At 48.6% G+C, this 23,878-nt stretch overlaps 13 protein-coding genes across 13 annotated transcripts; 7 read left to right on the forward strand and 6 right to left on the reverse strand.

The window, feature by feature from the left end:
* Positions 1 to 79: 79 nt before the first annotated feature.
* Positions 80 to 1,825, forward strand: HD556DRAFT_926442 (mitochondrial pyruvate dehydrogenase E1 component beta subunit). The gene is made up of 6 exons (XM_041312046.1): positions 80 to 277; positions 340 to 612; positions 661 to 999; positions 1,056 to 1,184; positions 1,248 to 1,496; positions 1,550 to 1,825. The coding sequence occupies exons 1-6, from the start codon at positions 236 to 238 to the stop codon at positions 1,709 to 1,711; spliced, it is 1,194 nt and encodes a 397-aa protein (XP_041155214.1). The 5' UTR covers positions 80 to 235; the 3' UTR covers positions 1,712 to 1,825.
* Positions 1,723 to 4,853, forward strand: HD556DRAFT_926535 (oligomeric complex COG6). Its single transcript, XM_041312047.1, has 11 exons — positions 1,723 to 2,359; positions 2,409 to 2,539; positions 2,588 to 2,785; positions 2,839 to 3,006; positions 3,058 to 3,397; positions 3,453 to 3,589; positions 3,640 to 3,715; positions 3,763 to 4,020; positions 4,072 to 4,164; positions 4,215 to 4,283; positions 4,335 to 4,853. Exons 1-11 carry the CDS (start codon positions 1,940 to 1,942, stop codon positions 4,656 to 4,658), a joined length of 2,214 nt encoding a protein of 737 aa, XP_041155215.1. The 5' UTR covers positions 1,723 to 1,939; the 3' UTR covers positions 4,659 to 4,853.
* Positions 4,854 to 5,304: 451 nt separating this feature from the next.
* HD556DRAFT_1521269 (uncharacterized protein) lies at positions 5,305 to 7,059 on the forward strand (the record flags this gene model as incomplete). The annotated part of the gene is made up of 2 exons (XM_041309168.1): positions 5,305 to 5,814; positions 6,009 to 7,059. The coding sequence occupies exons 1-2, from the start codon at positions 5,780 to 5,782 to the stop codon at positions 7,057 to 7,059; spliced, it is 1,086 nt and encodes a 361-aa protein (XP_041155216.1). The 5' UTR covers positions 5,305 to 5,779.
* A 259-nt stretch (positions 7,060 to 7,318) lies between these two features.
* HD556DRAFT_1406367 (P-loop containing nucleoside triphosphate hydrolase protein) lies at positions 7,319 to 9,457 on the forward strand. Its single transcript, XM_041304010.1, has 7 exons — positions 7,319 to 7,554; positions 7,623 to 7,688; positions 7,747 to 7,800; positions 7,850 to 8,600; positions 8,658 to 8,916; positions 8,964 to 9,006; positions 9,063 to 9,457. The coding sequence occupies exons 1-7, from the start codon at positions 7,547 to 7,549 to the stop codon at positions 9,073 to 9,075; spliced, it is 1,194 nt and encodes a 397-aa protein (XP_041155217.1). The 5' UTR covers positions 7,319 to 7,546; the 3' UTR covers positions 9,076 to 9,457.
* A 380-nt stretch (positions 9,458 to 9,837) lies between these two features.
* Positions 9,838 to 10,872, forward strand: HD556DRAFT_926741 (phosphotyrosine protein). Its single transcript, XM_041312048.1, has one exon. The coding sequence runs from the start codon at positions 9,997 to 9,999 to the stop codon at positions 10,486 to 10,488; it is 492 nt and encodes a 163-aa protein (XP_041155218.1). The 5' UTR covers positions 9,838 to 9,996; the 3' UTR covers positions 10,489 to 10,872.
* Positions 10,621 to 11,748, reverse strand: HD556DRAFT_1500365 (P-loop containing nucleoside triphosphate hydrolase protein; the record flags this gene model as incomplete). Its single annotated transcript, XM_041308942.1, has 6 exons — positions 10,621 to 10,865; positions 10,933 to 11,222; positions 11,281 to 11,382; positions 11,442 to 11,508; positions 11,569 to 11,645; positions 11,703 to 11,748. 6 exons carry the CDS (start codon positions 11,746 to 11,748, stop codon positions 10,782 to 10,784), a joined length of 666 nt encoding a protein of 221 aa, XP_041155219.1. The 3' UTR covers positions 10,621 to 10,781.
* Positions 11,749 to 11,975: 227 nt separating this feature from the next.
* HD556DRAFT_1448256 (mitochondrial ATP synthase epsilon chain-domain-containing protein) lies at positions 11,976 to 12,292 on the forward strand (the record flags this gene model as incomplete). The annotated part of the gene is made up of 3 exons (XM_041307402.1): positions 11,976 to 12,007; positions 12,060 to 12,195; positions 12,260 to 12,292. The coding sequence occupies 3 exons, from the start codon at positions 11,976 to 11,978 to the stop codon at positions 12,290 to 12,292; spliced, it is 201 nt and encodes a 66-aa protein (XP_041155220.1).
* A 1,466-nt stretch (positions 12,293 to 13,758) lies between these two features.
* Positions 13,759 to 14,819, reverse strand: HD556DRAFT_1406386 (COX4, subunit IV of cytochrome c oxidase). The gene is made up of 4 exons (XM_041304011.1): positions 14,450 to 14,819; positions 14,170 to 14,304; positions 14,022 to 14,108; positions 13,759 to 13,962 (listed from the first exon to the last, which is right to left on the reverse strand). The coding sequence occupies exons 1-4, from the start codon at positions 14,679 to 14,681 to the stop codon at positions 13,913 to 13,915; spliced, it is 504 nt and encodes a 167-aa protein (XP_041155221.1). The 5' UTR covers positions 14,682 to 14,819; the 3' UTR covers positions 13,759 to 13,912.
* A 347-nt stretch (positions 14,820 to 15,166) lies between these two features.
* On the reverse strand, positions 15,167 to 15,915 carry HD556DRAFT_926876 (uncharacterized protein). The gene is made up of 3 exons (XM_041312049.1): positions 15,803 to 15,915; positions 15,598 to 15,683; positions 15,167 to 15,549 (listed from the first exon to the last, which is right to left on the reverse strand). Exons 2-3 carry the CDS (start codon positions 15,666 to 15,668, stop codon positions 15,246 to 15,248), a joined length of 375 nt encoding a protein of 124 aa, XP_041155222.1. The 5' UTR covers positions 15,669 to 15,683; positions 15,803 to 15,915; the 3' UTR covers positions 15,167 to 15,245.
* A 489-nt stretch (positions 15,916 to 16,404) lies between these two features.
* Positions 16,405 to 17,875, reverse strand: HD556DRAFT_1406394 (maintenance of mitochondrial structure and function-domain-containing protein). Its single transcript, XM_041304012.1, has 5 exons — positions 17,716 to 17,875; positions 17,634 to 17,661; positions 17,354 to 17,584; positions 17,123 to 17,301; positions 16,405 to 17,070 (listed from the first exon to the last, which is right to left on the reverse strand). Exons 1-5 carry the CDS (start codon positions 17,737 to 17,739, stop codon positions 16,516 to 16,518), a joined length of 1,017 nt encoding a protein of 338 aa, XP_041155223.1. The 5' UTR covers positions 17,740 to 17,875; the 3' UTR covers positions 16,405 to 16,515.
* A 256-nt stretch (positions 17,876 to 18,131) lies between these two features.
* Positions 18,132 to 19,558, forward strand: HD556DRAFT_1500371 (uncharacterized protein; the record flags this gene model as incomplete). The annotated part of the gene is made up of 6 exons (XM_041308943.1): positions 18,132 to 18,202; positions 18,257 to 18,394; positions 18,453 to 18,601; positions 18,652 to 18,869; positions 18,919 to 19,257; positions 19,317 to 19,558. 6 exons carry the CDS (start codon positions 18,132 to 18,134, stop codon positions 19,506 to 19,508), a joined length of 1,107 nt encoding a protein of 368 aa, XP_041155224.1. The 3' UTR covers positions 19,509 to 19,558.
* Positions 19,559 to 19,607: 49 nt separating this feature from the next.
* Positions 19,608 to 20,338, reverse strand: HD556DRAFT_1276889 (uncharacterized protein; the record flags this gene model as incomplete). The annotated part of the gene is made up of 2 exons (XM_041299244.1): positions 20,135 to 20,338; positions 19,608 to 20,081 (listed from the first exon to the last, which is right to left on the reverse strand). Exons 1-2 carry the CDS (start codon positions 20,144 to 20,146, stop codon positions 19,608 to 19,610), a joined length of 486 nt encoding a protein of 161 aa, XP_041155225.1. The 5' UTR covers positions 20,147 to 20,338.
* A 505-nt stretch (positions 20,339 to 20,843) lies between these two features.
* Positions 20,844 to 23,230, reverse strand: HD556DRAFT_1406403 (uncharacterized protein). The gene is made up of 6 exons (XM_041304013.1): positions 22,830 to 23,230; positions 22,403 to 22,757; positions 22,337 to 22,351; positions 22,177 to 22,286; positions 21,354 to 22,123; positions 20,844 to 21,301 (listed from the first exon to the last, which is right to left on the reverse strand). Exons 1-6 carry the CDS (start codon positions 23,092 to 23,094, stop codon positions 21,086 to 21,088), a joined length of 1,731 nt encoding a protein of 576 aa, XP_041155226.1. The 5' UTR covers positions 23,095 to 23,230; the 3' UTR covers positions 20,844 to 21,085.
* Positions 23,231 to 23,878: the final 648 nt, after the last annotated feature.

Here is a 23,878-nt window from a genome sequence, read left to right on the forward strand (position 1 = left end):
CACCATACTAAGTACTAGCCAATGCTCTGCAGGCGGCCGATTAGGAATTATTCCTTGACATGGTGTGGATTGTGGCTGTGCAAGACATAATTATTTCCTTCCGCTCGAGCCCGACTTACGTATTCAGTTTTGGGAGGTCAAAGTTCGCGTCTCTATCGTCGGTTCATACACGTCCGCCTCTCTTACAGCTCTTTCCATTCCCTAGTTCCCGTCGTCGTCGTCGTCGTCCTCAACAATGGCTTCTCTTGCACGGTTCCGTCCTGCTACTCGTCGTATTGTCAGTCCAGCCAGTCTCCTTATTTTGTGAGAAAACTGACGTCGTGTGTCTTTCTTTCACAGCCTGCCTTTGCGCGAGCCATTCAGACGTCCGCAGACACCACTCAACTGCAAGACACCATCGAGGACCACTCAAAACCGTTTACCGTAAAACTCCATGAAGAGTCCTTCCGCGCATATCGATGCGAGACTCCATCTTTTGAGGTTGAGGTGAAAAAGGATGAGCTCCTGAAAATGTACAAGGACATGCAAACGATGCGCCGGATGGAAATGGCTGCTGATGCCCTTTATAAGGCCAAGCTTATCCGCGGTTTCTGCCATTTAGCTATTGGCCAGGTATTTAGTATTCTCAGCTGAATAACATAGTATTGACCATGTTCCCAGGAAGCCGTCTCCGTTGGTCTTGAGTATGGTATTAAGCCTGAAGACCGTGTCATTACTGCATACCGGTGTCACCCCTTCGCTGTTATGCGTGGTGGCACCATTAAGGGTGTTATTGCAGAGTTACTTGGGCGCCAGGCCGGCATGTCTCACGGCAAGGGTGGCTCTATGCATATCTTCACTCCCTCGTTCTTTGGTGGTAATGGTATCGTCGGTGCCCAGGTTCCCGTAGGAGCTGGTATCGCGTTCGCACAAAAGTATCTGGGCAAGAACACCGCAACATTTGCTCTCTACGGTGATGGTGCAAGTAACCAAGGACAGGTGTTTGAGGCATTCAACATGGTATGGGTGTTTTAAGTCATGAATAGACTCCGTCTGATCAATACACTTGCACATAGGCTAAACTTTGGGATCTCCCCGCTGTCTTTGTTTGTGAGAACAACAAGTACGGAATGGGTACCTCTGCCGAGCGCAGTTCATCCAACACTGAATACTTTACTCGTGGCGACAAGATTCCCGGTCTCCAGGTGAACACATTTCCTCTCGTCCTTGCGAGACTTATGTATTCACTTATCTTCGAATGTCTTTAGGTCAATGGCATGGACATCATCGCTTCCAGACACGCTGTGCAATACGCTCGCAAGTGGGTAACGGAAGGCAATGGCCCACTTCTTATGGAGTTTGTCACTTACCGCTACGGCGGTCACTCGATGTCCGACCCCGGTACCACTTACCGTACCCGTGAGGAGGTTCAGCGTATGCGTAGCACCCAGGATCCTATCCGCGGTCTCCAGCGCTACATCGAGGAGTGGGGTCTTGCCACTGAGCAGGAGCTCAAGGTTCGTTGACATTCGCTTCTCATTGAATTATGTTCATGATCTTGTTCGCATAGCAACTTGACAAGGACGCCAAGGCCGAGGTTGACCAGGCTGTCGAGGAAGCTAAACAATCCCCTGAGCCATTGACCAAGGACCTCTGGACAGATATCTACTACAAGGGCACGGAACCATCATCCATGCGTGGTCGTGAGCGTGAGGAGGTGCACCACTACTGATTGACGGGCTTCTTGTTAGTAATACATTAGACTTTATCACTTGCTACGTTCTACGTTAGGTATATTCATTGATGGCCCTTCACCGGTGCACCAACGAACGCGCTATATTTGCACCATGAATGCTTTGATTTCGATGTACAAGTGCAAGAAAGTTTCGTGGGTTTGGTGCTTGCAAATGAATTCTGAGGTCTTTGCCTATGTGTGGTGACTTTGCCGAACTGAAACTGCATGTCCGTTCAAGCACGCTCGCCTGTACCTCCACCCAGTTTCTTGTCTGTTCCGTCTCGAAATGCAGGCACCCCAGTTTCTGCATCGCAGACTCGGAATCCAATAACAATCCGCCTGCGCAAAATCTTGGGTACAAACTTTACCGATGAAGCAACAACAGAAGCGCTCCAGACGCTGTCAGAGCTGTATGGAACCCAGTCTACAGTGTCAGTATCAGACTCCAAAGCGCAGACAAACGGTACAGATTCAGACGATAATTGGAGTGATGAAGATGTAGACGTTGGGCTAGCCGTCCAGGACGACCGTGCATGCTTGAACGAGACCGCGTCGAGGGCACGCAAGAATCTTCGCCGAGATCTGGAGAACAAACTTGCACAAGGAAGCCAGCAATTTCTTCAAGCATTTAGCGAAGTGGATCAAGTGTGTGATGGTCGGACGCATCATTGAGAGTCGTCTAATCAAGCTGTAGAAACTTGATGAGCTGCAGAATCACGTTGCTGCCATGCGTGTTGCCTGTGACGAAGCGGAGACGCAGCTGAGGCTATCAAACGAAGCAAGCCAGTCTCTACTTGATCGCGCGGAGAGCTTGAGGAGTGAAAGGTATGATATTTGTGCCTTGGAAGGTATTTCTACTAACAGATCATACAGGGAGGAGGTTGAAGCGCGCAAATCTATTGTCATGCTCTTCCTAAACCGCTTCACGCTAAATGATGAAGAGGCCGAAGCTATAACCTCACGAGATGTTCCCATTGGCCCCCGCTTTTTTGAGGCAATGAATAAGACAGAGCGTATCCGTAATGATTGCAGAGTACTCATGTCAGGCGAAGACGGACCGACGAAAGCTGGGTAAGTGACATCCTGTAATTCCCAGTGATATGATGTGAATAGCACTCTTGCAGACTGGATATCATGGCGTCCACCTCTTCATACCTTGAACAAGGCTACGAGAAGATATATCGCTGGTGTTCCTTTCAATTCCGCCAGATGGGGCGCGACGCCCAGCTGGAAGTTGACTCGACTATGCAGCAAGCCATTTCTCGCCTCTCTCAGCGCCCAGAGTTACTCTCGTATGTACCCGCTATTGGTAGATTCGTAATCTCTTCAATATCTGTCCACAGTGAAGCTCTTACTTTCCTGACGCAGACCCGCCAAACAGGTCTGCTGAGTGCATTTCTGGATGCATTGACTCGAGGTGGCCCGTCAGGTCTTCCGCGTCCCATTGAATTGCATGCACATGATCCTATCAGATATGTTGGTGATATGCTTGCCTGGGTTCACCAGGCTATCGCCGCAGAATGTGAATTTCTGGAAAGCCTGTTTGGTCTTGGAGGGCAAAACGACGACAGCACAGCAAGGAGAATGGTTGGTGCTGTACGGACATTCAGAGGGAGTGAAGAAGAAGGATGGGTTAAGGAACTGCTTAACTCTGCAGTAACAAAGTTGTGCGTGCCGCTCAAGGTCTGTCTGCCAGCCATTGGTCATACAACAAACTGGATTTCATGCGTGCTCCTAGGTGCGCGTGCAGCAGACTGTACGTTCGCAAGAAAGTAGTATCGTCTCGTACAAAGTTGCAAATCTACTGCAATACTACATGCTTACGATGCGGCGCACTATCGGAGAGGACGCTCTTCTGTCGACGACTCTGAGCGAGTGAGTTGCTTCCTCTTGCCCACTTGGTACATACTTATTCTTCTTGGTAGAATCACAGATGTGAGTTACAAGGTTTTCTTCGACGCTATCGAAGCCCATGGTCGTGCACTCCTTAGAATTCCCTTGGTAAGTTATTTACAATGAATTGCTTCATGTTTTCAAGCAATTATCAGGACTCAGACGACCCATCTTTGACCCCACCTCTCCCAATTCTAGAGCATGCCCAGCTGCTCCGTGAAATCATGCAGGTTTATGATTCCTCTCTTCTTGATGACACCACTGCAGAGCCCGGACAAACTTTTAACCGCATCCTAGATGTGATGCTGGATCCTGCCATGGAAATGTGTGCCGCTGCGGCAGAGGAGAAGGCGAGGTATCGCCCACAGTGGGATCGGGCGGTGTTCGTGCTTAATTGTTGGTGTTATCTCCAGGTAGGTTCACACTCCTGTTGGACTCCTATCACAGCTAGCTAATCAAAGTAGAATGTGCTGGAGGCGTTCGAGTTCACTTCAGAGAAACGTCACACCATCCAGGAAAAAATCGACGAAAGGGTGAAGTCTTTGGAGGACGAGCATGTACGTTTATTTCTTCATACTATGTCCAATTTTACTCAGCTGTCATACAGTACGAGAACATTCTAAGAGATGCCTCGTTATATGACACTGTCACCATTATCAAGTCCAAGTCACCTTCCGTAAGTTCACTATCTTATTCACAACTCGTGCATGTCTAGACCCGATTACAGGATCCGCTGTCTCATGTGCTTCCTGCGCAGAAGCTGCAACCTACCCTTGCGAGATTCTCTCTTTGGCTCTCCAGTCCCGAAGTTGTGCATTCCCCACGTCTATCAGCGTTAACATCTCCATCCCTGCATTCTACCATCCACCGCGTGTCTCTGGCTCGTGTGACAAAAGCCTATGCACAACTCTGCGAGGAAGTGAGGAAACCGGAGAATCGATATGAAGCAGCGAGTACCTTGTTGGGCATGGAGAGGCCGTTTGGACAGGCTGGAGTGTTGTGGGCCATTTTCGGGTTAGAGGAGGAGAGTGAGGAATCCGCGGCGGACTGAGCTGATTCACTTCAAGGTGATCCGCAGCGTTTGTTAACGGCATGTCTGTATTGAGTTAGATACATAAGATCGTGATCACAATCAGACGCCGTCCTACAGATCTACGATATAAGTACCCTTGTACTATTTCAAAACAGTTTGAGGGTAGGCATTTTCCGTTGAACAGATACAATATATCACTGCAAGTAGGCACGTTTATTAGCACATTGCCGTCTCTCCGTCACTGGTAGGATCCCAAATCATATTCAAGAATAACCAATGAATATGTGCAGAGGGATAACATATCAAAAGAACTGGGGATCTCTTCAAGCCCACTGAATCACGGCAGGACGTACTTCCTGATCCCATCATCCTGGCTCCTCTAATAGGGCTGATACATGTAATAGGGCACACGGAGAAGATGTCTCTTACATACATGACTTTCCCAGATTCCACTCCGCAGTGAATAATCAAAGGCGGACTCGGACTTATGTGACTTTCCTGTTCTATTTTTGACGGCCGCGACTCGTCAGCGATGACTCGCCTCTCTCCGAAGTGCATCTTGAAGTCAGATCAAGTCCGAGTTGGAAGCAGGACTGAGTACTGAGTTGTGGAGGTATCATACTTAGTATCTTGACGTAGAGGGAGCGCATACGTAAACACTCGTGGTGACTATGGGGAATTAAATCATGACGCCCATGAACGTCCTGTTACAGGCAGATTGTCTACGTACTGTGGGCTCATATTAGCACGGGAAACTAAATCGATCTGGCACTGAAAGGGGGTACAGATATCTATGAAACGGAGTATTGGGGTAGACTACTTCTTTGCACGGCACAGGAAACCTCGTGTTAGTGGATTAGGGATCAGCGGTAACATAATAAGGAGGACTTTGAGTGATATGAATTGATAGTCACAATTGCGTGCTGCGGAACGTAACAGAAAAGTATAATAGATGTCATTGTTGCATGCGGTGCGCCTACGAAAACACCTTTTCGTGAGAGTTTTGATGATGGGAAGGGCAAACAAAGTAAACGTTCCCTGACAGTCCGTAGGCGCGAGCTCGAATGTTCTCGAGCTGCGGCTATTAAAGCATCTTCTAGATTGCGAAAAACCGCACGATATTAGAGTTCGAGTGAGTCATGAACGTGTTGAACTCTAGTCAGAAGGTTACACGGTTCGAAAGCTAGCGATCGGAGAATAGATGGTACGAACCGCCTGGATAAATACTGAGGCAACAGGTGAATGGAAGTTCGTTCAGTTGACACCCGCAATGCCTCATACTACTATCGTGTTGATTTTCTCCGCTGCCGTCGCAGTCGCGGCAATCGTCGCCAAAGCTTTCACAACCCCAAAGACAAGGATACACAGCAGTGTCCGCGCCGTCAGGACATTACTGAGTCCTCCTGATATCCCTACTCCCGCGTTATTACGCGCAAGATCCATACCAAACCAGCGTTTGGTGAAGGCGCTCGGTATATCGAGCACCTTTGTCAGTGATGATCCCGGCGTCCATGACAACTTCACTCGCGAAGCGAAAGTCCTAATAGGCGCTGTCAGCGCGAAAGATGGATGGTCAAGGCTCGTTGACGTCGCTGAAACCTGCGTGAACAGGTTCCTTGACGCAAAGAGCCTCGACTACGCCACCTTCGTGCAGTCTGTCACGCTCAGTGTCGTATTGGCAGGTCTGCTGGGCACAGATATTGAAGATCTTGACCCCGTGGACGTGGCATTTGTGACAAAGGCCATCAACGACCGTTGGGCACAATCCAAATCGAGCACTACTCTCACTACAGAAGTGCTCGATCGCATCAACCATCACATCATCAGATGGGTTCCAGACCGAACCAATCCTCTCAATCTCATCATCCCCGCATATGAAACAATGTGGCGCGTAGCAGCAATTGCGGTGGTATATTCTAACCGCGATAGTCTGCTACGCGATGCATTTATCTCATACAACGAGAACCCCATTGACGATCAGTTCCGCGCCTTCGCAAACGAAGGGACAGGAGCGCAGCCTAGTGCAGAGGCCATCATCTGTGAGGTTCTCCGACTCCACCCCCCGACTCGTCACATCACTCGTGCCGTGGTCGTCCCATGGTGGAAGCGACCGTTCGTCCCATCCATAGATGTGGCAGACATCGAAGAGGCACACAAATCGCCTCTCTTCGGAAATGATCCAGAATCCTTCAATCCTATGCGGTTTCACGCGAGCCATGCCGCTCCTAAAAGGGACCAGCTGTATGCCTTTGGGCACGGAAAGCTGAAGTGCGTAGCGGCAAGCTGGGCACCACCAGCTGCAGCTGTCATCACCGCGAAAATCATGGCCAAATTGGATGATGTTGCGTTCAAGTTGCAGGAAGGACCATGCATTGGGAAAAGGGAAGGATGGGAGGGTTGGTCGATCCAAAGAGTATAACGAATGTCATGTGACATATATTGGACTCATCAGCGAATCGTTGCTTGTACTGTAAGCTATAGTTAGTCACTGTATGTTTTACCAGGAGGTCATGAGATGCTATGCTATTCGGTTTGTCAGATCAATGTGGTCCATAAGGGGATACTCAACGTTGACAGGAAAGCGATGCTCGTTTGTACTGTTGTGTCTGGCTCAATACAAACGTACATAGCCTTCACGTCAACAGAATCCAAGCGATACTTGTCAAGTTGTGAAAGGACGCAGGCTTTCATCGGACACCAACCGACACTTGCCATGTGGAAGTAAATATCGGAGCTTCAAAAATGTCGGCTTTGGCCGCTTCAGCCACCGACCCAAGGAAGATGCGGAAAATTTGATCAGTTCGCAGAAGTCAATCGATTACGCTCACCGGACACAACCCACACTACATTCCAAGCATAATCGACTACAGTAGTCGAGCCTTGGATACAAAAAATAGACTATACTCATGTCAGCGTAAGCAATCCGTCCTACTGCCGATGCAATTTCGTGTGTTTACTAATATATCGCTCGTGTGGGTTTAGAGAAGAAGCGCTCCAGGATGTTGCAGAGAATGAGATCGAGTCCAACTGGGACCAGGTCGTAGATAAGTGCGTCAAACGGATGCTCCGATCTTGCAGAATCTGATTCTGATGCGGTGTCAAACAGCTTCGACAACATGGATTTGAAGGCTGAGCTTCTCCGTGGTGTCTACGCTTACGGGTAAGTGCATTCAGCCTTTGATCATTGTTATATCATTAATATTTCGTAGTTTTGAGAGGCCCTCCGCGATTCAGCAGCGTGCTATCGTCCCCGTTGTAAAGGGTCACGACGTCATTGCTCAAGCACAATCTGGAACCGGCAAGACCGCCACGTTTTCCATCTCCATCCTTCAGCAGTTGGATATGTCCATCAAAGGATGCCAAGCCCTTATTTTGGCGCCCACCCGCGAGCTGGCTCAACAGATCCAGAAAGTCGTTATTGCACTCGGTGACTACATGAACATCGAATGTCATGCATGTGTTGGTGGTACAAACGTTCGTGAGGACATGGCCAAGCTCCAGGAGGGTGTGCAAGTCGTTGTCGGCACTCCCGGACGTGTATATGACATGATCAACCGGAGAGCTCTCCGCACTGACACCATCAAGATTTTCTGTCTCGACGAGGCTGATGAGATGTTGTCCCGTGGGTTCAAGGACCAAATCTACGAGCTGTTCCAGCTTCTACCGCAGGAGACTCAAGTAGTACTCCTTTCCGCCACCATGCCCGCCGACGTTTTGGAAGTGACGAAGAAGTTCATGCGTGAACCTGTTCGAATTCTCGTCAAAAGGGATGAATTGACGCTTGAGGGTATCAAGCAATTTTACATCGCTGTGGAGAAGGAGGAATGGAAGTTGGACACTCTTTGCGATCTTTACGAGACTGTAACGATCACGCAAGCCGTCATCTTCTGCAACACAAGGCGGAAGGTTGACTGGTTGACGGAGAAGATGCACTCGCGTGAGTTCACAGTATCTGCTATGGTCAGTAATTGCGGTAGTATCTCAGTTAGGTCCCATCTGATCGCATCTTTTGCCCAGCACGGGGACATGGAGCAGAAGCAGCGTGAGGTTTTGATGAAGGAGTTCCGGTCAGGTTCATCTCGTGTCCTGATCACGACGGATCTCTTGGCCCGTGGGATCGACGTGCAGCAGGTCTCTCTAGTTATCAACTATGACCTGCCGACAAACAGAGAGAACTACATTCACCGCATTGGTCGTGGCGGACGTTTTGGCCGTAAAGGTGTTGCCATCAACTTTGTGACAACAGAAGATGTCAGAATGCTGAGAGATATTGAACGTGAGCACATTTTGCTACTGCCTGATTAATGCTAAGACTACGGGCAGAATTCTACAACACTCAAATTGACGAGATGCCTCTTAATGTCGCGTGAGTTTCTTACTAGGGGATTGATTGGGTCTGGGCTCTGACCAGTGTTTTTCCAGCGACCTCATTTAGATTGCCTTCTGTTTTATAGGCCAGGCTGTTACGATGCTGCTCCGAAATTGTTACGTCCATTCTATGATCGCGAAATTTTTTTGACAGTATGCCATGTAAAATGTTTTGGGTCTGCCAAGCTTATGTTTCAATTTTTTTCCTACTTCTCCTTTGTGTGTTAGCTGCACACATATCTTACCTGTTTGTGGAAATCTTTCTACACGTTGCACTGCACTTGGGCCCCAGATACGGCTTCCTGAGGGACAATAGCCGGGGACAAGATCCATTGGTTCGGAGCAGTACTGTGGTGTCATGCATAGCCCCGACCGCTTGTTTAGTCGTCCCTGAATCTGCCAGTGTGGATAAAAATTCCATTTGATGATCGAGGTCGCGCAAGGCTGTTCGTGAGGTCTCTCACAGTGTACAGACTTTGTCCTACTTTAGTCCAACCAAAAAGCTCTGCTTCCCCTTATCGAAATCACTAAGCCTGAGTCTGACCAACCCCGCCCAAGAGCCGTGCCTTCCCGACGTCCGTTGAGGACGCCGTCGGCTCAGGATCGGGCAAATCTCCAACACTGTCACGCAAGGCTGTTTGTCTGCTAATTTCTTACCTACTTCGTTCATAAATAGGCCATCGATCTCGGTCGGCTAATCTAGTAAGGGTCTCTGCCCCGTGGTAGTACTATTCTCGCACCTATACTACTCCTCTTACCCGAACCACTTTCTTCCTTCAATTTAACAAATTCTAAACTTGTACACTCTCTGCTGCGCTTGTCAAAGTTGTCATGGTGAGTCGTGTTTTAAACTGTCCTTCCTACATTTCAGTACATCCACACTTGCTGGTTGCGTCCCACCTTCGTTTACTTCCCATTATGCTTATATATACTCTAGCACCTGGGGAGGCTCACACTGTCATCACTTAACGGCAGTCACCCTTCTAACATGTCCAACTGGTCACCATCACCCATGTCCCAAATCCCTTACCAGCTCCGAACTCCTGGTGCATCAGAAATATTACCAAGGCTATATGTCTCAGACCTCTCTTTCGCAGAGAACCCTGCCGCCCTCGCCACGCTGGGTATAACCCACATCCTCTCCGCAATGCGTGGATACGTCGCAATACCACATGATCTACCCATACATCGTGCTCAATACCCCCTCGAAGATCTTCCATTCTCCGAGCTCGTCGCCCACCTTCCTTCCGCAACTGCCTTCATCCGCAGCGCACTGCACGATCCCAATGCACGGATTCTTGTGCACTGCATGGAGGGAGTGAGCCGCAGCACAAGCGTGGTTTGTGCATTTCTCATATCGGAGTACGGCTGGACTCCAGCACAAGCTATCCAATACGTCAAAACGAGACGAAGATCTGCCGAACCCAATTTTGGATTTGTACAGCAGCTGCAGGAGTATGCAGACACGTTACGGCGTTGATCTTGATAGTTGCAGAGGGCAGGAAATATGGACAAATGTGCTTCCGACGGCCATCAGAGGCGTGTTAGAAGATTGTTTGCATCACTCCCTTGCATTTACACATACGCAAAAGTTCTGTATCATCTGTATGCCCAGGACACCCTAGCGCAAGATTTCATTGAACATTTCAGATACAGTACGAGTCTCATAATTCTGCGCATCTTCGGCAATACAGAGTAATAACTATAGTCCCATAACCACAGTAGAATAGAGTACAGCAACTTTATGTATAATGTTGCATATAATATATGTCATCACGAACAGCATCCCTGTTTATTTGAGGCTCGATTCAGGGCCACGCTTCCATTTGTTGGCTTTGACAGCTTCACTCCTGGAGACTAATAGACCAACATGATGTCAGAGATGGAAGGTGTCAATTGGTTGTCGACTTGAAATAACACTCACTCGATCATCATCAAAAACGCCATGCTTGATCTTATGGAGAATATCGCGCGATGCTGTCTCAAATGCCGTATCAACGTTGCTCCCTGATTTTGCGCTTGCTTCCAAGAATAGCAACCCCTCCTTTCTCGCCCATTCGTTCGCTTCATCTGTTGAAACTTCTCTTCGTCGACTCGATGACTCTTCTCCTTCCTCATCGCATAGATCAATTTTATTTCCGACCAGTATGCAAGTTAAATGAGGGTCAGCATGCTCTCGTACGTCTGCAAGCCATGACTGCGCGTTAGTAAAACCTGTGTAAGATTATTAGTAGACGACCGGCCGGGGATGAATCGGTCATCCTGGACGCACTTTTGCGGGATGTCACGTCATAGACCAATAAGCAGCCCGCGGCACCACGGTAGTATGACCGTGTAATCGACCTGAAGGACTCGGTTCCAGCAGTATCCCAACCTACATAATAACCCACTACATGAAATACGTGTCAGGAGAAACCGGGAAAGGAGACGGACATTGAAGCTTGACAATCTTCCCTTCTTCGGGTATCTCAATTAGCTTGGAGCCAAATTCTACTCCTAGCTAGGGGTAACGGGTGTGTGTGTCAGATTCAACCTATCAGGCATGTGAAAATCCACGCACAGTTGGGTCGGGGTTTGCCAGAAACCGCTGGTCGGTCAAGCGAACGAGTAAAGATGACTTGCCAACCCCAGCATCGCCTTGTGAATGCGGTTATTGAGCAATCAACCCTTTACCGGAATGCAAGCGTGACACACCTGTAATGATAAATTTCAGGACATAGTGCCAAGTAATTCCTGTCATTAGGGCTCTATGTTCCGTGTTCTTTGGGATAGTCTAGAAAAACAGGTACAACAATTAGGGAACCAAGCAAAGGGTGAGAGTGGACGTATGAGCAACGGCCCCCCATAGTTCCAAATGAATGACCACATTAGGCAATCCATGGATGAACGGACATTTCCGGAAGGTCTCAGCATTTGACTGCACCAGAATTTCGCGAACAGCATTCTTCAACTTCAACGTCCTCCACAATGAGCAGTGCAACTTGGCGAAACTTTTTCACGTTCGTATTCAGTGGACTCCGTCTATTTTCATGCATTGACACGTCTCTGCAGGTACAACAAATATGCCCAAATCACCGCACGGGCTGTTCGACAGTCGTTGAAAGAGTCTGAGCGTGTCGTGGCTGAGAAGAGAGGTACGACCGCTCTAAAATACCAACAATGGGAAAATGGTGTTGGTGGACCGCAGGTGCGCTCTTCATACGTGTTCAATCTTGACCGGCGCATCTCTGATGATGTATTGTTCCACACAGGTACTTCTGAACTCCGAGGAGGCCAAGAAATAGAGAAAAGCACTGCGGTCTAGTTGAACGTCGGCATTTTGCTTGACTAGCGACGGAATGCCTTAATTCCCAATGTGATTATATATCCGAAATAGATTTGCAGGAGGTCTCCCCCGTGGTGCCCGATCAGTGACCGGTTTGCCTATCCCGAGAAGAGGTTTTTTTTTCAATAAACGTTGATGCGTGTTGCCCCGGGTCTCTTGTGCTGTCTGTATTCCTTGGCTCGCAAGCCGCTTCATCGTTGGTGGCTGGGGTTTTTACCACCACATGGCTTACTCCGACGTTTTACGTCCCTGCCTCATACAATGGGCCGCGGGAGGTGATTATGGAATGCGTAACGACAACCAGAGTGCGCAGGTCTGTCTTATCATGCGGACTTCAATTAGAAACGATTTCACAAGACGGCGAGTGTGAAAATTCATTATCTCCGACGCAGATTCAGAACCCGCTAAGCATTGTTTGTCCATGTCACTGGTGTATCATCGGATCCATCTGGAGTCCACTGCCGCTGCAGTCCATCAGTTTGCGGGCACCGATTTTTGGGTGCGAGATGGTATTTTGCTGTTGTGTCTAAGGGTTGTTTCAGCTTCACTCATCGGTCCCGCAATATATCCCTAAATGCAACAAGTGTCACACTTGAAATATCTCGTTACTAGTCGCCATCACATCATACGTTCCAAGGATGGAGTTTTACAGCCCCAGTGTAATATAACATTCAATAAAGAAGGTTCAGCAGTGCCCACATGAATCATTGGTATCGATTGGATACGTTTGCAGGCGCAAACTCTTGCTATGGTGCGTGCATTGTTTGGCTAGTGCTATGGTCATACTGAGGTGATACCTCAGGTCGGAACCACCCGTTGGGGAAGCACCCATTGAGGCCTACAGTTCGAGCAAGGTCTCGGTCGGAGTCGGCAGTGGTACCCCTGTGCCTCGCCCACCCACGGAAAGACTATAAAATACATTTTTTGATTGCCTTTGAGCATCATGACATCGAGATGATCTGACCGTGCACTGCACGGCTAGTAATGCTACAATTGCCAAGCGGAGGCTGGTGCCATGGGTTCATTAGACCTGTTGGCTAGGTGCCTTGAAGAGCTTTGTCGGTTGCTCGCTACCCGTCGGTCCGCTTGCATTTTTTGTGGCTTGCATTCGACATGCCTCTCATTGCCTTTCAACCGTTGTTTCGTAGTGCATGGTAATGTCATTGAGTGGCTATGGTGCTGAATGTCGGGTGGCGTAGAATGATATGCTCCGAGCAGATTGAACAACGGAAACCCATGTGGCTTGTCTGTCTAGCTACCCGTTTACCCAGCCTAGCTTTGCCGCACTTATCGTCGTTTATTAGCTTTGGTTATTTTCTACATATTGATCTTCACCCAAGGTTACCATGCTAAGCGCCGCGAACAGTGCCTTTCTTGATGTCTGCACAACTTAAATAGCATTGCCGCATTGATCGCACACCAAAATGGATTCCAACAGATGCAGTTTTGCAATTGCAGAAGTAAAGAAAAGGAAGGTAGACTCTACGGTATAATGCAAGTCTTTTCTCTTCACAGCAGACACACAGAACAAAGTCCATAGTGCGCGCATAAGCAGCAGAAAAGTAAACCCAAAGTGCATTTATTTCGACACCACGTAACCCTTTCCAGAGTACCCTTCCGATGATATGCCTGTATAGCGAGCAGAATATTAGCACGACCAAAACACATATCCAGACGGAGAGACAGACCGGTGATAGGGTTCGACTTTTGCTCGAGTGCACGTTGATTGCTTGCTTCCTCCCATTCGCGTGTAATCGTTTTCGGTGGAGGTGGAGCTAAGGTCCAGGGGTACATGTATCAGAGATCAAGCATACAAAAAAACCGAGAAAAACCTACACTGTGAACGGATAGCCAAGGTGAGCAATCCAGCGAGACCTACAAGGCCCATGGTGCCAAGGAAAACCTTGAAGCCCTGGCCAGGTGGGCTGACAGGAGCTCGGGGACCATGCGGGCCAAAGGCAACATAGTATGCTATTGATGCACATTACGCCAAAAAATAGCGTTTCGTCGACCCAACGTCATGATAATGCGCGATTTAGTATGAAATAATAGGCCAAAAGGACATCAGAAGACCGGTCAGCGGGAGCAGCCGAAGAGCGGAAGGACAACAACACACCAGCTTTTTTCTCGTCCAAAGAGAGTGTCTTCCAGTCCTTCTTCTGCAACTCCTCGAGCTGCCTGTGGACAACTGCCTGCTCGCTCTTAGATATATTTTCCCATTGTGCCTCAACGTTAGAGAGAGGAATGACAGACGCGGTCACAGACGAGGGTCCGGACGTGGGCACCTGAGCGATGGTCGCCAGACGGCGCAAGGAGACTCTAGGGCGCGCCAGGCGAATGGCTTGCATGGAGGACAATGAAAGCGAGTGTCGGTAGACGGAGGAGAGAAGTTGAGTAAGTGGAAATTAGCGAATAACAGATCGTGGAAAAAATAAGCTCGGCTGGCCCTGCAGCGCACAATCGGCGTGAACCGGGTTAGTGGACACCCTGCAAACCTCCCGCGAAGTACTGACATGCATGAACTGGTACAATGATATTAATGGTGTGATTCAAATAACTGCCAGTATTCTGCAAACATATACGCGTACGGAGTACGTTGTAACTGATCCAAACACTTCAACAGCAAACCAGAAAGAGATCGACATTAAGCAGCTAGGAATACATGGATATCACATCACTCAAGCACCCTCAGCGGCCGTACCGGGACAATCACGAGAAATGTGGCTAAGATGCGGATTAACAGGAGGAACATGAGGACATCTGGACATGCTCACCCTTCTGAACCACACGTGTAGCAGGCGCGCCTCTGAGGTTGAGGGCAGTCGCGGCTGATGTGGCCCTAAATCGGCAGATGTGAACCAAAGAACCATTTATATGCAGAGCAACGTACCACGCCCGAGCAGTTATAGCACTTAGAGCCCTGAACGCAGTCGCGCGACAGATGACCTACACCACCGCAGGTATAGCTGCGTATGGCGAATTAGTACAATGTAAGATGGACATAATAGAGACAAACCAAGTCTTCGAGCCTCCGCCACCAAAAGCAGAATAATTGCCTCCACCTCCACCTCCGCCTCCGTAGCTAGAGTTGCCTCCTGCGGCCTCAGGACATGCGCGTGCAATGTGGCCGGGTTTGCCGCAGCGGTAGCACTCCTGGTTAGAGAATCCCCCACCATAGCTGCCGCCGCCTGCACCAGCGTCAGGGCAATCGCGAGACTGAATCCAATGAGTAAAAAGATCGACCAACATCCTCAGAAAACATACAATGTGACCCTCTTGACCACATTTGTAGCAAGACTTGGCCTTGACTTCCATCGTGCAATCACGAGAAACATGACCCTCCAAGCCACCTGCAGAAATCGTGAGCACTGTGTAAAAATGGACTCAGCAATGGAATAACATACAGTTGTAGCTAAACAAGGTGAGTGAATATGAGACGAAGCACGGCATAAACAAGATCAATAATTACCAAGTAGGAGTCCCTGCCTTGGGGCAGTTAGCAGCTTGATGACCGACTGTCTTCATGAAGATCGGAGGTACGGGACCAAGCGAGGCAGATAATTTGGACGAGCAATGCAGTATATTGCGATTTTGTGCGAGTCGTCGATGATAACATGTGTCATCGGTAGATATGAGCAAAAGAACATAGCGATCCACGTCAGCACCGACAAAAATTGACAATGTAAATAAGAACGAAGGAAAAGCAATGGCTACAGGGCCTTTCCTTCGCCATATCGACGAGGGAATGTTGAAAAGCCAGGGAACAGACAACACGGAAACACCACGCACAGCCTCCACAGTTGAAACATCCACGAGCGCCAGACATTGTCGTATAAAGAATCTGTCAGGGAAAAATCAATGTTAGGGGTCCGTGCACGATTGACGCAGCCGTTGATGGTCTCGACGCGACAAGCATTTTGGACAAGGTATACATCCAAGACAAGATCCGACGTACTTTTCTTCGAAAGGTTACGGAGTAAAGAGGAGGAGGACGCAAAAAAAGCCTCAAGGTAGTGAATGAAAAAAGAAAAGCGCTTCCATAATCACAAACGGCACTTCATCGGGCACGTGCTCATCACATGTTCAACCATTTAGGGAAAACTAAATGTAGTGCAAGCTGCTTCTGCACAGCAATATGGAGTCGTGCCGGTGATAGTAACGATAGAACATTTAGCGACTGAATTATAGTCCCTTGTCTGCGTCCTTCTTACTCGAGTCCTTTCCCTTTTCTGCATCCTTCTTGGCATCCTCCGACTTTTTAGAGTCGCCGTTGACCGTCTTTTTGTCCTTGTCTTTTTCATCTATGCCTTCTTCTTGCTCTGCTCGCCCTATCGTGGCCTTGTTGTCAACCAGAGCATGTAACGCGATGACAGCACGTAGAAGACTACTCAGATACACCACCAGTAGTTGATCATTTGTGCTCGATGCGAAGCTCTGTGTTGTCACCGGATTGCTCAAGTCAGGAAGTAGGTTGAGTGCGTCTTGCAGGTGGTAAATAATTTGGTGATTGACTGGCATCGTACCAGCTGCAACATCTAGCAGATACTTGTGCACATCTCGTAGTCGGGATTGAAGACCTTGAAGTGATGCGAGTTGTTCAGAAACGCGTGTTGAGAGGGTGGTGGTGGTTGAGTCTTTGATATCGCGTAGGAGATGTTCGACACCGATCTCCTCAGCTTCTTCAGCCTCGATTGCGGAAGGGACGTGAAGGAATGTCTTCCGTGTTTCTGTGCCGTCCTGAAGCCATAAAATCGGTACAAGCATAGATAGCAAAGGAGGAAGAGCATACGTCTTTGATCTCTTCTACTGCAAAGTATGCATCCGTCGGAATTCCGACGGCCTGCGGTCGTACATCAACGATAACCATAACTGGTTTCGCAATGTACCGCTTAAAAAGATCATTAATTTCCTGGTCCGAAGCTCGTAGTTTTGGCCCCGTGTGGTACCACCCGATCATCCGCTCCTTTGCTGCAATTTCACATAGCATCTATGATGGTTGCTCAGGTAAAGAGGAACGCACCGTTGACTTTCTTGAACATATCGTACATCCCCTCAATATAGTTATGGTCTAGGAACCACGTCTTGCTATCTCTTTCATCCTCCTCGAACGGGATTCCAAATGAATTGGCAACGTTAACGGTCTTACCGTTGTCCTGGCCCAAAAGAACGCCGACAACACGCTTCGATGAGGTGCGCGAAACCGTGCGTGCATGGTGATCAGTAACAGAGAGTAGGACCAATGGGTGAACAACTAGAAGTGTTAAGTATATGCGGGGGGTTTCGAACGAGTGGTTGCTCACCAACTGTCGTTCCAGCAAGTGCTGTTAACTGCAAATTGAATGAGTATCACAATGTTCAACGTGTTCAACATTAACGACTCGCCTGCTCACTTGTTGATGCCACCATGATCTAAAGTGCTAAAGCTAAAGGCCTTCATGACCGCGTGCATTGTACGGACGCGCGTTGTGTTGACATATATTTGTGCGGAATCTCATTAGGGCAGTTGCTGCGAGGCACACAACGTTATCCTACTACCCGTTCTGCCAATGAATTGACTTACTGATTCTGTTGAAGATGGATTTTAATCAGGATCACTTTCCGAACGTTACCAAAATTTATGTGTAACTTTTTTCCAAACACTGGCAGTACTTGTTCTACGAACGACCCTGGGAAGGCATCAAACGATTGCTGTGCGTGCTCACGGGACGTACTACATACCGTCTGACCAAGATGTGACTCCTCGTCCCTTAAAAACTGTTCTACCCTAGTGTATACCCAGTTGCTGCCATATTCTATAGATGGATTCTCTCCCAATGCGATCGTGTGGTGGAAGGCGGAAACTTTACTACCACATTCAGGTTTCTGGCAAGTAAATCGCAATGATACATTCCGCAGGATGCTCACCGTGCCGCATAGATATCAGCGTTTCCATAGAACCAGACAATCCTGAATTTCCGCCTGGGCCTTATAAATGCTACGTGGAGGTCGGCGTCGACACTGTTCGCAAGCGAACCCAAGTCTCCACCCCCGGAAAGTACGCCTGGAATGAGTCATTTGAATTGTAAGCGACATTACCTATCGTGTGGATGATCATAGTTCAACAGCCCCCTCTTCAATAGCTTAGTGAGGGAGGATTGGTCCATATGCATTGACTTGATAGCAAAACACACTGTGTTATCGTGCGGTATGCTGAGTTGGCTGTCCAAGGACGTGCCGATTGCATCATCTCGTGACCATGTGCAGTTACCTACATCAACAGAAACAAAAGGTCCTGCGGCCCTCATAAGTCATCATAAACATCCACTCACAGTTTTCTAGTCGTCTCACAAAATTTGAGACATGTGCATGTACGAGGGCGGGATGGAGAACCTTCCATATACCAGGCTAGCGTGTCATTGAAACTTCAGTTGGTAAACCCAGATCCCATCACTGACCCATCATCTTCGGTTCATCTCGAAGAGTCATTTATCGAGGACGTCGGTGAGCTCATTGCAGCACCAAATCTCTCCAATACAGAGCTTGGAGCATTCAGCGAGGTCTGATCTTCTGTCTTCTTAACGAACATGTATGTTAAATATGCTCAAGGTGCTTCGACGTCCCAGCCTCGGTTTTGGCTGCCATTCTTTTTCAGATTGGTCATCTTTTGTAGTCTCGCTTCACAGTTGTGAAGATGATAGCCTTGCCTCCCCCAACTCCCCACACGCCGATCACGATGAAGTATTGGTGTCTCCTATTTCCGATTTGCCTCAAGGAGATCGTTTCCCTCCGAGCCCTAGAGAGCTGGATGACGCGGAACAAACTTCTGTCTTAGAAGCGACTCTTACAGATCACACACAGAAGGGCGATGTTAACGGTGGGGAACTGCCTGAAATAGATCAATCGTCGCCCGCCGACACAGTATATTCAGGAACTTCTGTGGCGAACGTCAGTTTGTTTACATGGAGATTTTGAAGCCTTGCCGAACTGACATTTTCGACATGCAGGATACTGGACCTCAAAAAAGACACAAGTTATCTATGAAGGCATTGAGCATTCGCTCCAATCGTAGTGCATCGTTGAGCGGGATGCGAGATCGCCATGCACTTTGGGGACGAATCAGATCACTATTCAGCTCGCGCACACCCCAGAACGCCGAACGTATCCGACCTATATTTTTACATTCAAGTCAGAACTAAATCATAGTTCCACATCCTCGACATATCTCTTTCATTCTAAACAACCACCTTGTCAATGGGAGACGGTCGGCAATGGTGTACGACTTACGGGCCGATTTCTCAAGGATTCTTCGCAAGGTATTCTTGGATACCATCCACAATGACACTATGGTCGTCTTCCTGCGCGAGACCACTGACCACTATCACTCCCACGACCCCCTCTACGCCCTCTACTTTCACCGGAAAACCTCCGCCGTGCACCGCATATATACTTGGATCGCTCATCTCATATACTTCTTGGAGTGTCTTTGTTTTGGTCTGCAACGATAATCTCATGCGCATCGTTGAGCATCCCCAACGGAGCACCACTGCCTCCTTGCGCTTCACCCAGTGCATATTGTCGGGAAGTGTACCAGGTCCTGAGGTGGCGAAGAAGAGGAGCTGGGATGAGTTCGCGTGCGCGATATAGATGACGACGGGGCGGGTAAACTTTTTTTGGACATTGGCGCGGATGATGTGTCCGATCTCCCAGGCGACATTACTGTCGAACGAGGGGAGGCGGCATGCTTCTTCTTGGGTAGTAACCGATTCAACCTTGAATGCCTCAGCTGTGACGTTCATATTAATGTAATGTGTTTACGACTCACCGTGAGCGACATGGTAGCGGACAACTTGAGTTCAGACTGTTGGGAAATATCAGGAAAGGTCAGGAGTCTCTTATACAAACTCAAGGATTATTTGACGTGTGCCACGGGAATTTATGTATGCTGCAATTGGCTCAATGGAAAAACAGATAGAGCCAGCAGATGAACTTTGGATGTCAGGAGGGCTCGCCTACGGTCCGCACTTCCGAGGGGGGAATAATCGCGCCGATTCTAAAATCAACTTACTCTTGAACAAGTGACTCGTAGGAGATGGGTTTCGTGTCAAGCCGTATCCTCATTTCATGCTCGGAAAGTAGCATGAGCACCCGGAATATCTGCCGTGTATGACCTTAAGTGCAGGACCAAGGGATCTTTGCGTAGTGCTTCTGGCGTCTGAAGATTATCAACACCAGGTATCAGTTAACTCAGGTGACACCAGCGGTGGCAAAGATGTGGTATAAACCACCTCTTTCTGTCTGCCTCCACATGCTTTCGTCGTGCCTTCACTACCGGGTAATCACCTTCCATAGCACTCACAGGAATTGAGGTTTCCATCTCTTCCTTACTATATTCTTTGATGGATCGGTCTCGATTGATCCACGGGTTTCCGCAGAAAAAATGATTGAGCGTCGAGGTGTTACTCGACCATCAAGCTTCAAGGAAGTTGATGATTTGATACGTGCATCGGACGGCTCAGGACAGGACGCAACGCCGTGCAGCACATGAGAGATCTGGAACTCATGATGGGTGATGGTATACACAATCGGGTAATATACACATGACAGTATGGCCACATGCTGTCTAGATGGGAGTGCGGCAGTAATGGCCGCGCGAGGAAACTAGCAAGAAAGGACGTGAACAGTAGCTGTGCGTATCCAAGATATCTGAATGATAACAAGTCTCCGGTCATCACCGGAAGGACGACATTAGTAAATACTAGTTTCAAATAAAAATCTAGAAACTGTATGGCGCAATTCGTCTGATGCACTTTGGCTTGGGCTTCTTCCAGTCATCATCCTGCGGACTCGCCAGTTGCATGAGGAGCCTGTCCCTAAGAGGTAGGCCTGCATTGATAATATTACTGCTCTCAGATTGTCCATGATAGGGAGGATAGTGTGGACACTGATCCCTTGGCACGTTGATGGGCCAGGAATGAAGGTAACACATTTCCTAAGGAAGGCGTAAGATGTATATAAGCAGCACATAAAATCAAGACATTTACCTCAGGCCTACAAGCTGGGTGACACTTGACCCACACGCTCCAATCTAGCCATGTCATCAAAGCACCTAATTCTTGCCTCCACGAACTCATCAGGCGAGCCATTTGCTCAGCGTCCGGAGTGGAGTCGCGGGGGAGATATATATCAAGTCCTGCGAGGACGCCGGAAACCCACATCTTTGTAACAACGCGACATATTTCACGCGAAGTCTTTTGTACTGCATGCAACAGAAGGCGTTCTGAGGGGTTCAGGCTCGAGATGTATGATAGGATTGATGATGTGTGCGCGGTCCCGCATGCTTTGAACACTGGTGTTGCCCAGGAATTAGATGAGTCATGCGATGCGCTGGGAGGCACAGTAGAGTGGAAGATGTATGGTGTGAGCATCACGCGCAACTGGACATGTACCTGCAGTGCTGGGTCCACGATTGAGTCATTTTCTGAGTTGAGAAGGTAGTCGATAAACTCGAAGCGCTCCGAGTAACGTTCCATGATAACTCTGAAAAGGGTTTTCCAGTCGATGCCACTAGTATCACCCTGATCTCGCTCTAATATGCGAGAGACGCTACGCCTGACCGCCTTGATATCCGCAGAAGATATAGCTTTCATGTCGTGGTCGCACCGTTCCTGGCCGTCGCGTGAGCCAACGAGTGACGGTGCTAGGGTGGTGTCGTACAGTGAGACGATTCCAGCCAGATCAAGGGTTATTCGTGTATCCCCGGGGTATCGATTGTGCCACGACCCTGCGTGCATCACTTCGAACATGCGTAGCACTAGAAATATACATTAGGAAGACACAAGGAAGGCGAAAATTACAGAGACTTGCTGATAAAGTTAGGTATTCTTGGGACTGCAGACACCGGTTCGGCGATGCTAGCAAGGTGAGACCAGGAGACGACTTCCAGGCCAGCTGTAAAGTCACAGAGCATGACTTCACTTCGCAAATCAATCAGTTGGAGAGCACAAAGCGAAATTCAAGAACATACAAGTCCATTTCCATTCTGTAAAAGAGGTCGATACGTGATGAGATGTTGCTAGATAAATTGGCTTACCGAACATAACCATCGACAGCGTACGGTGCTCCCCATTTGCATAAGTCCATGAGGCGCTGGTTCTCCTCAAAGTGCCAATCAGGTCTCAATTCTCCCCATGCAATGATATCCTGAGTATCAAGAGGGCCAATTATGGTATTAGCTGCGCTAGTCCCATCAAAGTAAAGGATTTTGAGGGGACGAGTTGTTGCAAGTGTCAAGTGCCAACATCCTGTATCGGGAGAGCCATTGCAGAAGAGGACGGAGTGTTCTGGATCTGTGGCTGTCCAATCGGGAACCGTAGGGATTGTGTTATTGACAGCTCCATGATACAACAAGGTGCCCTTGGGAATTACACCGGGAACCATTGTATGGCCTAGTAGTAGGTCGCGGCAATAACAATATGTGTCAGACATTCGTCAGTGCCAATGTTAAGATAAGGACTGACCATTTCGATAGCGCGTGTTCGGCCAATGCTGGAGCAGCGAATTTACAGTTTCAAAAACAAAGTGCCCTGTTTCGTTAGCAGGAGGTGGCTCGTCAAGCCGCCAAGATGAAAGGTCGAGGCTATCATCCGAGTCAAGAGAGTTGTATGGTTGAGTTATGGTAGAAGTTCCGAGTTCCAGTGACGGCTTGCCATCAGGCGATAAACCCAACGGGACTTGTGCTGCTAGTGACGGTAAGACAAAGCATGCAACAAACCTCAAAAACATCCTGGACTACTACGTCGGCTAGATAGCTATCGCAGTGACTGCTGGAGTAGTACTCTGCAATGCCAGCGCACAGTGATTATCAGGGATGCGCAGTAACCAGTCGCGCGTTTTCGCCGTCTAAGAATGGGAACATCTGTCAAACTTTTACATAACTATCCTTTGAGCGGAGACATATAATATATTGCTTACCTAGGGCTGTGGCGCTGCCTCATTCACACAGCTGCAGCATGGCTTTCATTCCTTATATGTGCTCATCAGCCGTGCGAGCATGTAACCTTTATTTTATGGCCACGCAGATCTTTTTTGTGTGTATATAGGAGGATGATATCATCGCGGCGCGTCCTCGCCGGTGAGCGTGTCGCGACTTCACGTGACTATGGGATTCTTGAAAGACGTTCATTTCAAACAGCCGTCGACTCGGAAGCTCCTTCTAATGATCTTCTTTCTCCATGGTATAGGCAATATCAGTATATGGATAAACAAGTAGAAGGACGGTCATTAGACTGTGATGTGTTCATCCGCCTCCGGCTCGTCGAGGCAGCCAGCGAGCTAATCGACACGTCGACACATCGTCGCTGTTCACTGAACAATATACCCCCAAGTGCACATCAGTATATTCGTTCGGTGTTCGCATAATACGAGGCTCATAACATGCATGGTCTGCGGTATCGATCATGCAAACTCCAGTGGTGCGTCCAATTCAACGACTGTGCCGTATGATCTTGCGAAAAAATATCCTTCGTACAGCGTTGGTCGGGATTCAGGACAAGTAAGCTCATGAAAC

Source organism: Suillus plorans (genome assembly GCF_016647745.1).
Source record: "Suillus plorans strain S12 chromosome Unknown HD556scaffold_73, whole genome shotgun sequence".
Lineage (NCBI taxonomy): Eukaryota > Fungi > Basidiomycota > Agaricomycetes > Boletales > Suillaceae > Suillus > Suillus plorans.

Coding starts and splice junctions, on each gene's coding strand:
- HD556DRAFT_926442 (XM_041312046.1), top strand. CDS start 236: ATGGCTTCTCTTGCACGGTTCCGTCCTGCTACTCGTCGTATT. Junction 1,000..1,055: donor TGTTTGAGGCATTCAACATG/GTATGGGTGTTT, acceptor ACTTGCACATAG/GCTAAACTTTGGGATCTCCC. Junction 1,185..1,247: donor ACAAGATTCCCGGTCTCCAG/GTGAACACATTT, acceptor GAATGTCTTTAG/GTCAATGGCATGGACATCAT.
- HD556DRAFT_926535 (XM_041312047.1), top strand. CDS start 1,940: ATGTCCGTTCAAGCACGCTCGCCTGTACCTCCACCCAGTTTCTTGTCT. Junction 3,007..3,057: donor CAGCGCCCAGAGTTACTCTC/GTATGTACCCGC, acceptor ATCTGTCCACAG/TGAAGCTCTTACTTTCCTGA. Junction 4,284..4,334: donor TCAAGTCCAAGTCACCTTCC/GTAAGTTCACTA, acceptor ACCCGATTACAG/GATCCGCTGTCTCATGTGCT.
- HD556DRAFT_1406367 (XM_041304010.1), top strand. Junction 7,689..7,746: donor TGGGACCAGGTCGTAGATAA/GTGCGTCAAACG, acceptor GGTGTCAAACAG/CTTCGACAACATGGATTTGA. Junction 7,801..7,849: donor CGTGGTGTCTACGCTTACGG/GTAAGTGCATTC, acceptor AATATTTCGTAG/TTTTGAGAGGCCCTCCGCGA.
- HD556DRAFT_926741 (XM_041312048.1), top strand. CDS start 9,997: ATGTCCAACTGGTCACCATCACCCATGTCCCAAATCCCTTACCAGCTC.
- HD556DRAFT_1406386 (XM_041304011.1), bottom strand. CDS start 14,681: ATGCAAGCCATTCGCCTGGCGCGCCCTAGAGTCTCCTTGCGCCGTCTG. Junction 14,109..14,169: donor CTTGGCTATCCGTTCACAGT/GTAGGTTTTTCT, acceptor CCTGGACCTTAG/CTCCACCTCCACCGAAAACG. Junction 13,963..14,021: donor AAAGTCGAACCCTATCACCG/GTCTGTCTCTCC, acceptor CTCGCTATACAG/GCATATCATCGGAAGGGTAC.
- HD556DRAFT_926876 (XM_041312049.1), bottom strand. CDS start 15,668: ATGTTTCTCGTGATTGCACGATGGAAGTCAAGGCCAAGTCTTGCTACA. Junction 15,550..15,597: donor GTGGTCAAGAGGGTCACATT/GTATGTTTTCTG, acceptor CATTGGATTCAG/TCTCGCGATTGCCCTGACGC.
- HD556DRAFT_1406394 (XM_041304012.1), bottom strand. CDS start 17,739: ATGGTGGCATCAACAAGTGAGCAG. Junction 17,302..17,353: donor TATGTTCAAGAAAGTCAACG/GTGCGTTCCTCT, acceptor GTGAAATTGCAG/CAAAGGAGCGGATGATCGGG. Junction 17,071..17,122: donor CAGTAGAAGAGATCAAAGAC/GTATGCTCTTCC, acceptor TTATGGCTTCAG/GACGGCACAGAAACACGGAA.
- HD556DRAFT_1406403 (XM_041304013.1), bottom strand. CDS start 23,094: ATGTTTTTGAGGTTTGTTGCATGCTTTGTCTTACCGTCACTAGCAGCA. Junction 22,758..22,829: donor GAACACGCGCTATCGAAATG/GTCAGTCCTTAT, acceptor ACCTACTACTAG/GCCATACAATGGTTCCCGGT. Junction 21,302..21,353: donor ACCCAGCTTGTAGGCCTGAG/GTAAATGTCTTG, acceptor CGCCTTCCTTAG/GAAATGTGTTACCTTCATTC.